This window comes from Orussus abietinus, unplaced genomic scaffold (genome assembly GCF_000612105.2).
Source record: "Orussus abietinus isolate OABI.00-Male unplaced genomic scaffold, Oabi_2.0 scaffold293, whole genome shotgun sequence".
In the NCBI taxonomy this organism is placed as follows: Eukaryota; Metazoa; Arthropoda; class Insecta; order Hymenoptera; family Orussidae; genus Orussus; species Orussus abietinus.
This window is the reverse complement of record NW_019394438.1, coordinates 40-11,088: the sequence shown is the minus strand read 5'-3', so window position 1 is coordinate 11,088 and position 11,049 is coordinate 40. Positions and strand designations below refer to the sequence as shown.

The 11,049-nt window shown below is 40.5% G+C and overlaps 1 protein-coding gene across 1 annotated transcript; it reads right to left on the bottom strand.

Moving 5' to 3' along the window:
* Positions 1-3,021: 3,021 nt before the first annotated feature.
* Positions 3,022-10,512, bottom strand: LOC105697129 (phosphofurin acidic cluster sorting protein 2; the record flags this gene model as incomplete). Its single annotated transcript, XM_023432362.1, has 7 exons — positions 3,022-5,356; positions 5,440-5,556; positions 5,631-6,025; positions 6,326-6,673; positions 7,279-7,484; positions 7,822-8,090; positions 10,408-10,512. Coding segments are annotated over 7 exons (1,574 nt in total), but the record flags the coding sequence as incomplete, so codon positions are not given.
* Between the last annotated feature and the right edge of the window lie 537 nt (positions 10,513-11,049).

The following is an 11,049-nucleotide window of genomic DNA, read 5'->3' as shown; positions in this document are numbered from 1 at the left end:
CAGGACACGGCCTACTAATTCCTCTTATACTTTTCGGGAAACGTTACATCCATTTTACACCGTAGAACGTTAGATTTGTAATTATTGTAAGCATTGAGCTTGGCCGTGTTATCAGCCCTTGTGATATACAACTTACTCTATAACGAGCGATAATTTATCGGATTTTTATTACTCGCCTAACTGCGCGATGTCTACGAGATGAAGAGAATGCCCTGAATTAGTGTTCTTAATGAAATTACGAGCCCCCTCATTAAGGGGGGAAAGATAATTAATTTTCTCCTTGTGCGCAAACCCGAGGAGCGGAGCAATATGGAATGGCGCTTTTATAGTCTGACTAGAGTGTCTATAAAATTCTAAATGGACTATTTTCGTCTGTTAAAGTAAATGCATCAACAGCTGTTTCTAGTCTGGCATCTTCAGCTGGCCGGTCCCGACATCAGCTGATTACAGGGCCAATAAAAAAAAATATATATATATAATGGTTACTAATTCCACGGCATGTCGTTATCATTTCATTCTATGGGCAATAATGGTCACAGTGTAATTACATGAAGTCTAGCAAAGCCACTACATGTATTGATGTACTTAAAACCGAATACCTGATTATCTGCCTCGTATTTGAAGACAAGTAAAAATGTGCTTCGCAGAAAATTTGACGGAAGTATTATAAGCCAAATTTAAAAATGAAAGTAGATCGTTTCGCTTAAAGAAAAAATCATCAATTAAACAAAGATATTCTGAACTAAATTTGGCCTGTGATGCCCTTCAATTTTTGTCTGATGCATTTTTTTGCGTACCTTCGAACAAGGCAGATATTCAACTCTACCTAGTGTAACGTTCTGATTTCGATATAAAAAACAATACATTCTAATTATACAGAATTTTTCACGTGAATACATGAAATAATATGTTGTTCACGATATACGTTGAGCATAGATTTAGCGGAACTTTATTAACATTACATTGATTTCAATTGAAACCCATTGTAGCACTCTCTTGGGTCGCAGTAATTGTCAGGAAGTAATTATCTAAATTCTTGTTTAAACATTTCTAAAATATGCCTCTCGTGAGAAATCTTTCGAATCCGTTAGTTAAAACCCTGGCGAGCTGAAAAAAAGTTAGAGCTCGATAATCCGTACATCCGATTTGTTACGGACATGAGATTATGAACAAATTCAACGAAACAAATAATCATTAAGGTCCCTAATTTCTGGGACGTTAAGAGAAAGCGTCTTTACCAGAGGACCCTGCAAATCGAGAAAACGGCAATTATCCTTTTTCTTTCTTTTTTTTTCCCCTGTGTCAGAATTTAAGCGTAAGTGAATCATTGTTGCAAGCATGAGTAAGGAACTTCTAAAAGTATCAACGAAACATTCGATTCCTACAACTATTATAAACCATGACGTACATCAGCTTTCGTTGGAATACCAATTTGTGGATATTAACTGTTCGCATATATATATTTATATGTCGTTCGTATTCCAAGGAATGCTGAAAGGTATTGTTCTCGAGTAATCATTATAATGAATCGGCTCTTAAAATAAATTACATAGGACTAAACGAAACAAGTTTGGAAGTGGTACGAAGAGATATTTTTCATCGGTGAAGCATCGCTTAAACAGTGTGCCCAAAGTGTGGGTCTCGATACATAAAGTACAATCCATAAATTGGAAGTTCCATTAGCACAGGAGAATCTCGGAATATTTATTAACGCATGTGGCAGGCTAGTTGCTCGAGATGATCGAGGGTACTCAACGAGATAAGGCAGTATGTCTTCATGTAACATGCACATCTTACGTATACGTCATTGTCGTCTCTTTAACCCACTCGAATCGAAATACTTTTCGTTTCTGCGTATCTTATCCATACATGTATAATGCGACACTTGGTTCGAGGGGATTAATGTCCAATATGATTGTGCAAAATCAACGAAAACAATAGAAGAATCTACGGAGCATTCACTTAGACCATCACCGTCACTTCCCCCAGTAGCACGGAATAATTTCTAAATATTTCCAAATATTTCCTTCAGATCTTTCCTAAACATTTCACGCGACAGATTTCTTCGTAGATTTCATTTGAAGACATCTAAAATATTAACTGAAAATCTCAATAAAATATTTAGCTTGAATAATTTATACATTTTGTTACTTTTCGATTATTACCGAACACTTCATTTGATATTAAAACGCACGTAAAAGTTTTGCAATATTTTCCTTCTATTTCATTATGGGAGCGAAACGTGTGATTTTGATTTTAAATATTTTTAAAACGTTTATAATGTATTCGGCAGATGGTATAAAAAAAAACACTCATATGGAAATGAAACGAAATGTTTCGGTGTGTCTGTAAGAAATAATATTATGGAAAAATATGAAGCTAATATTATACAAATATTATAGTTTTGCAAATATTTCGCGTGTCTGCTAAATATTTATAAAATGTACGATATTCGTTAAATATATAGGTGATATAAGATAAATATTTTGTGCTACTAGGGTTGTTATCGAATCGCATTGTATATCATATAAAATCGACGGCGATCGGTCCTTAATGAAGGAAATTGTTTTCAGTCATTTCCCTCGAGAAGAATACTCATGTCGCGTATAATTTAATCATGTTAAAAGTTTGCCTAAACTACTGGACATATTCTTCATTTTTGTGTTGTTGATTTTATACAATTTCACGTTTTTTTCTTTCTTCTTCGGTACAGTTGGATACAATTAACGAGCAATTGAATAGTTTCACCGTACATTACTATATCTTCGTTATACTTAAATTATTCAATTGCAATTCAAGCGTCACCTCTCGTTCTTTGGAACGTCCGCGTGTTATGTAAATTCTATACATATCTTATAAATTATTTTCACTTCCGACGAGGACGAGTGCCCGGCCGTCTCGCACGCTACCTCTAATTTAATCATTCCCTTTTGTCCAATAATGCATTCCATTGTTCGGCAATCCCACGTAATGCCTTCCATTACGTATATAATTGTTACAGACGGAAGTGACAAAATCGTCTTGAGTTAACGAGTATATTGTCGTCCTATATTTACAGAAACAAAGCGATTGGTATGAAGAAAACGTCCAGATATGCGGGAAGTTCACCAGCTGATAGAAAGACAATTGTAATAAAAAGAAAACAACTTATCGACAAGACAGTTCATTGGAAGATAATTAATCTAAGAGACAACTCGCCGAGAGCGTAATTCTTTTCTTCAATGCATAACACATTATCGGCGAACCGTCTTCGACAAATTTATTTCAATTAATCATGTTCATTGAACTTTCCGTAGACGAGTGTTTAGGGTTTCGACCAAACCAATTGTTCAATTCCAATTCTTCGCCTACTTAAATACTGCTCCCTCGTGTCAATCGTGACTGCTTGGATTAAATAATTAGGATAACTCGACAGTGACCTTACTTCGGAAACAATCAAATGACCACTAGGAGTATATGCACAAGCAATGAATTTTAATATCGACAAAGTTGCTAATAGTCACGAACGCAGACTAGCAAAAAGTGACCGTGGAAAGCTCTTGGTACGCATCGTTCTTCTTTTTTTTTTTTTGACAAGACGTGATCACGACCCGATCACTTTGTGACCGGGATTGACATCTTGCTAGAGCGAGAATGCCAGTTTAACAAAGTCTTTTACAAAAACATCAATAAAGAAAAGAGGGCTCCTCGCAATTTGGCATTAGACAGTCACAGCGACGGCTACGCCGCTAAGACAGTTCATAACTGTCATCGATCATTAAATATCCGCGAAGGAAGTTACCAAGTACGATTACAGCTAAACTAACTTTAGGTCTTCGTAACATAAGTGCCTACTCCTTCTAGGACAGCCTTAAGTTCTAAACAACGCTTACTATTCTTACATTTCGAAGTATTGCCTCTTTGCAGTGGACTTTGGAGACAGTCCAAAAGTGTCATCGAAGTAGAACTACGTCTTTCCAATTGTTTACATGGTTGGCACCTTCCATTCACCTTCGGAATCCTAACTTTGTCAATGGGCCAATTTTCTGAGTAACATATCTCGTTTAGAAAATTCAAAATGGCGACGTGGCTTTACTGGGTCCTTAAGAAATGTCATACAACTTTCCGCCGCGGGGTTTACAGGTCGTTACGTTATATGCCTATTGTACCTTGGAAAGTTACATGAAAAAGAAAAAGAAAATATCCTAAGTATCAATGGAAATGAACAATCGGAAAGACGTAATTCTACGTGAAAACTTTGTGGACCTCTCCGACGGAGATGGCTCTTTAAATTTTTTTTTTTTCACCACGCCACGCCGCCTATCAGGCAAGATTTTTCTTGACCTATCTCACGGCTTTTTCGAGATAATTACTTTCTACATTCGCTATCAAAATAATTGCCATTCAAGCTGTTGTCACTCGGTTATTCATCAACGATATCTGCCACGCTAACGAACGCGTTGGTGACTCTTTTCTGATGTGGTTTAATTGTTACTAACAGTTCCTCCGAGACGGTCATTCTTATCCATACAAGTGACGTATACATTGTTATCAAATACAGATTGAGGATTGATACTTCAGAAACGGCAGACGATTTAAAGAATCCACTCTGCGGAGTGAAATGTAAACGTCAAAGGCTTAGAATAAGATTACAAATCTTCTGGATGGAAAGCGTAAAAAGTGAAGCCCAACTCGAGATCGAGTTCCTCTTTCTCTAGTCTCGGTAATTTAAAGAATACTTTAGATACTGCTTTAATTAATTAATCACTTAACGCTCTCCGTACGTTAACTTAGCCGAGTGGAGTCATTCCTACCTACATCTCAGATCTTCGGGATATTTCCGTATTGCACCTCGACATCTTTAAACACTATTGTACGCCTTGTACTTTCGCTTCAATCGTCGTATACCGAAAAGCAAATAGTAGTTCCAATTAACGATTACATCTCGATACATCATTGTACAATTACAGTAAAACTATTCTATGTACATCCGTCTTTAGAGCTCACCTATGGAAATAATAAGGAGCATCTACCTCGAATTGTTAATAGGAAAATAATGTTGAGTTACCAGCCCGTCGACTACTAATGGAGTTCAACATTCAGACGCGGAAATTCGCAAAGAGCCCGATCGCGTTAAAGCAGATTTTCTCTACGGTAACGCTAAGTTCTCTATTAATCTACTTTAAGTTATATCGTACTCGAAAACGGATGCTAGTACGCTCGAGCCGAAACAACGGGGAAGTTCAGGTTAAATTTGGAGTTGATTGCTGAGCATTGTAGACCAACAAGGCTATTGGGAACGTCTTTATGTGCGTCTGCCATTGCGCCGATAGTTGGAAGAATTTAACTCCGTACCATTCGTTCCCGTCGATACTGACTAAAATTTAAAACATTATTAGAGTACTCGCACATGCATTTATTACAGGAATAACTTAACATTCTCATATAAAGTGATTTTACCTCTTAATGGAATGTTTTGAGTCTTCGCAGAGCAGATCAACCTAGTCACACAGTCCACTGTCTGACTTTTCGGTTCGTTCTCCTTCTCTTTCTCCTTCTTTTTGCCTAGCCTCATAACTATAAAAACAGGTAGATTGTATTCGCTCAATCGTACGGGTATTTAATTTCAAAGATCGAGGGATGATCCTTACTTTTCTGCTTCTTCTCTTTCGTCGTGTAGATCATAGAGAGGTGGTGCCCCGGAGCCTCTCCCAAAGGTGGCAATCTTTGAACATGTAGAGCCCTGAACGCCTGCCTCAAGGTGCTCTTGCCTTTCTCACCCTGAGCAGGTTTACTCCAAAAATCGAGTTGCAATTCCACCGGCTCCCAGCCTTCTCTCGGTTGACCTACGTTAGGACTACTCGGAGGAGTCAATTTCCCAGGAGGAGGTACGGGGAGTCCGACCGGAGGTAGAGACGGAGGAGACCCCGATACAGCAATTCCTCCTTCATCCAAATCCACCGATGCCGAGGAACTGCTATCCGGACAACCAACGCGGACATCGTTTATGAAAGGAATAAAGATCTGACTGCTATCGTCGGTTTCCCTGTAGAAATAGATAACGTTGAATTCAATGATCCGATAGCAATACGCGTTGCCCTGTTAAGTGAAAACGTCCGAACTGCATTTTTAACCATAGTAATTGCGTGAAATGCGATCTACTACCTTGACAGTATTTAAAGTACCTTTAACAAAGAAAAGATAGAAAATGTTTTCATTGGAAACATTCGGCATGGTATTGATTTCTAAGTAGTTCATCGTTAAGGTGGAAAATTCTGTTCAATCCGAGTTCAATGCGCAGTTAGTATTTTCATTTAACACAGCGGTAAAAGGAAACTGAGTGTACCTATAAGTGACCATAGCTTCTGCGATAGGCAACGAAAGAGTAGGGCCAACACTGGCTAAATATTCGGATACCCTCGCCGCACCTTCGCTCGCCCCGCCACCTTCTCGTTCCAACAATTCCTTCCACTCGTCTCCGAAGAGCATCGAGTACTTAGCGTCGACAGAGCCGAGATATTTGGACAGCGTGTTAGAACCAAGGGGTACCACCAAGAAACGCAGGTAATTCTGCCAGTCGGGCGGCCGGAAGCTCAAGAGATCCACGTAATGTCGGAGGACCGCATTAACGAAACTGTCTCCCCCTGCTATCACCACCTTAATCGGAGCTGGAGGCTTGGCCGAGCTGTTGCAGCTGCAGATAGAAAAAATTTCGTCTTAATGAACAATTACATCTACCTACTCAAAATCTTTAGACCCTACTTCCGGACTGATCTACGTGTACAAAAGTGGGACACTTTATCGAACACGGGATTTCATCCCAGGAGCAAAAGAGCTAACAATCGTGTATAAATGGCTCGACACATTTTGAAGTTACTATCACTGGTTTATAGAGACAAGGTTTCGTATCAATGGTTAAGCCACATTTTCTTAACTCTTTGGCTACTAAGAGCGCCTAAAGGCGCCCGACGTTTGGTCCAATATTGCCTGCACGGTCAGACGAATTGCGCCCATATGTCGAAATGGCTTCGTCTTCAAAGGGTTAATACGTTAAAAGTATAAGACATTGTACTTGAAACGGCAGTTCTAAAAAGACAAATGGTTAAGCCACATTCTCTTAACTCTTTGGCTACTAAGAGCGCCTAAAGGCGCCCGACGTTTGGTCCAATATTGCCTGCACGGTCAGACGAATTGCGCCCATATGTCGAAATGGCTCCGTCTTCAAAGGGTTAATACGTTAAAAGTATAAGACATTGTACTTGAAAGGGCAGTTCTAAAAAGACAAATAGAGATAATTACAATTTCTGGATACGAGCCACCAGACAAGTGAATGTCGCCCTGATATCGGCTGGGGAAGCTGTGGTCAAAACTCTGTGATTCCGTTCCTGAAGTCTCGCAGCTAGCACAGCTCCGCCAGGATCGGCCAGGGAAACCAGAGACACAGCTTCCGGCAAACTATCATCCGGTAACACTCTACCTAGTTGCTCCACCAGTGCTTTTCGTGGCTGAAATAATAATTTATTTTACATAAATAATATCACGATCAAGGCTTAAAAATTAAGGAACGAGCTATCGCTAGAACCCGTCCCGTATATAAACTATTTTTAAAATACCTATAATGAAATTTGAAAAGAATTGAAGTTTCATGAGTTTCAGGACCTTCCTTATAGTCTCCCTATTCACATTGTAAAGTTTCAAACTATTCCGTAAATCTAGTAGGGAGAAAATTTTTATAAACAAAACCTCATCGATGCCACTTTCCCATCACCTTAATATGATATTTCATTAAATCTCGTTACAACTAGCATCAAAAGCAAATACCAATGTTATCCAGTGGATTACCTCTGAACTATTTAAATCCGCTGGTGGTTTGAGGTCGACACTCAAGCTGTGCTTTTTTAGTTTATTGCTCCCAGGCGTTCCTCTGTCCCTGGCAAAAAGTCTACTCCTCCGATCGGAATTCTCAGTTTTCGTAGGCTGTTCTGACCTAGGCGGGGACCCGGCCAGGGTGTTCGGAGGATCGTTGGCCTCGTGGTCGGTCCAGTTCTCCGGGTGGGAGTCGCTGTCGGCCCTTCTTGAACTGTCATCGCTCTGCCTGTCCACGCCACGTTCTGCAATTAAGCTACGTTAATCCAGATAATAATACCACCCACAAGAGCGGGTACATTTATCGATCAAGGGACTGTCAGGGCCGACCTGAGGCGTACGATTGGGAAGCCCAACGATCAATGTAAACGGTTCAACGAAAGCCATCGGCTACAGGACGTAGGAGTGAAATGCAACAGAAGCGTCCTGACTATTGGGTTGATGCATAAGTCATTGCGCATTTTTTCAAATCATCATCAACCCAATACTTCCTTAACACATTCGCGACCGCTGACGTGAATTCACGTCTCTTAAAGTTCTACTCCTGGTTGCCGGCGACGTGAATTCACGTCCTCCGTACTTGGCTCACTAATTGTCAGCCGGCGGGGCGGACAGATCTTATCATTTTTATCCTCGCTGTAACAATACAAGTATCCGGCAACCAGTTTCAAAAATTCAATTATTTTCCCCGGCACTCAATATTTTAAGCGGACAAAAATTTCCCGGTCGCGAATGTGTTAACCGTTTGAGTAGAAGGCGCCGCATTCGCGCCCTTCGGATGTCACGTAGAAAAAGCCCAGTGCAATTGAACGGACAATTGACCGTGCACTCACGATCTGACGAGACGCACTCAACTCCCCATATGCAATTTCATAGGAATTTTCCAACACATAATAAAAGGAGCGCCATCGGGCCGCTCGGATCTTTTCGCATCCCACTCCGAAAGCGCAATTGCGCTGCTCGGCTTTCCTCGACCGTGTTCTTATTTTTTATATATTTTTTTAAAGACCCTGACAGTCCCCCAAGTGTCACACGAACATCGACAATAGTCTAGAGAGCAGCGGAGCAAAGAGCGAAAAGATTGCAACCGACGTGCAAAGTGTACCGAGATTCGAGCAGGTCTCTGGTGAAATTCCCGCGTACGTAAGTATACACTAATGCACTAGGACATATGCCACGAAACATGAAAGAAAATTATCACAATCTTTCTGTCATCTTTCCTTCACATTTCCAGTCTGAAGAGAGCGATGCGCGGGACATTCGGGAGTGTCGTCGAGTTCTGATCAGGACCACACGGATGGACGGTCTTTCCTCGAGAAACGGAAGAAATGTTCCCAACGCACCTTACTAGTTACTAGCTAACACAAAGCCACTAGTTATTAACTAATTGGTAATATATCAGGGCGGCTTAATTACTGCACTACCGGCGAAGCGTTAGAAACACACAGACAGATAGAATAGATACGTCGTAGCGTAAAAGAGGTACATACGTACGTGTGTAGAGAGATAGAGAGGCGCTCAGCTGACATGGGGAAATGACAGAGACCACAGGAAATCCGTGTAAGCAGGCGTTTGTGCGCGAGTTTCCCTATACTTCCCTTAGTCTAACCGAGTTACCGAGTTATCGCGGTGGGGAAAGATTAAGCTCGGATTAGTGTAATATCAGTGTGTGCGATGCATTCGATAGACGGCAGAGTGCTTGCAGGACACATAAGTAGTAGAGAATAATGACAAGATATGTAGATGCTGAAGATGTGTTTATTTCCCTGTGTACATTTCTCAATTTCATTTATTACAGCTTCGAGTGGTACTCTCGAGAACAAGGCCACATTAAGCTTCTTCGAAGGAGTCATTTCCCGTAGGAGGCATTTTCAATCTCTCCAGAGAGCTTTTCTACCCGAGGATTGCGACGAGATTCGAGATTTTAGGAATCTAAAGGACTATTGATCCTTAAAGTAATTCCATTTTGCCGGCGAAATTCAACGCGCGATTAGAGATCGATTGTAAGCTTTTACAACTTTTACCATTATCCTAACGCACGGATCTGTGTGTATGTGTTGGAAAATAGAAATGACAGATCGGCCCACGTGTACTAGTGAATCGTTAATATCCCGGAAAATCCACGCTTTATTTATTATCCCGCTGTAAACGCCGTGAATTTAGAGAGTTGCAATTAATAATCGATTCTGGATGCTTAGCGAGTTCGGTGTGACGTGCTCGTATGCAAATGAAAATTATTATCACTGTTTTAAACCCCCCTAAAAAAAATGCGAACTATTACCCTGAAGAAACGGATCGGTGCCAGGTAGTGTGACGCCGAATAAAAAATGCATTACCCTAGAGAGATTGTACCTAGTCTTTCGACTTAATAAAGGGAAGGATACTTTGTACTAATTAACGTTAGTTGCAGGCACATAAAAGCGTCCCCTTAGAGTCCCTTAGAGTAGAGACGCGGCCACGTGGCTAGTTATCCTCCGTCGACACGATGCTCATACACTTCGATATCGTAAGACCGTAGGTCCCTAACATTGAATATCTCCTCCTACTAATGTCGGTACGTACCTGGGGTGGTGTGTCCGATTTTCGGTTTTTCCTTAGGCTGCTGAGACGAGGTAAGGTGACTTCCCGGTGGCGCCGAGTTGTTTCCGGTCTCCTCGCCAGTTACTACTATCGAATTGTACCATGCAACAGTGCAAAGCCAACCCACCAGAGTTCCTCACTTAATGATAAGCCTCTGAGTTCTCTTAATCGACGAAGTCTAGTGCCTCGATTCAAACAGCTTAAGGGGTTATACCACTTTGAAATGTTAAAAAAATCCAAAAACATCTTTACGCGTTTATACTCTTTAAACGCGTTTCTCTTAAAACTGCATTTTAAAAATTAGCTCCGCCAATTTTCAATCAATCGTCTTGATTCCTTCTTTTATTTTATTCCTGATATGTTTATCTAGCGAAATACGTATGGTGTTTTCAATGTAAGACATTCGCGTTTTTTATGCAACATTAATTCACGAAATTTAGGGCAAAATATCGTATCTTTCCTTTCAAATCGATGCCATCTTGTGAAAAATGCATACTTTTGAAAACGGCTACGCATTTCGCAGAAACTAATTCTTTTTCGTTCATTGATCTAGCTTAAACTTGGACTGAGTTATCGTGCCCACGATCATCGATTTTCGTAGCGCTCCGGTAAATCGCCTTTCAA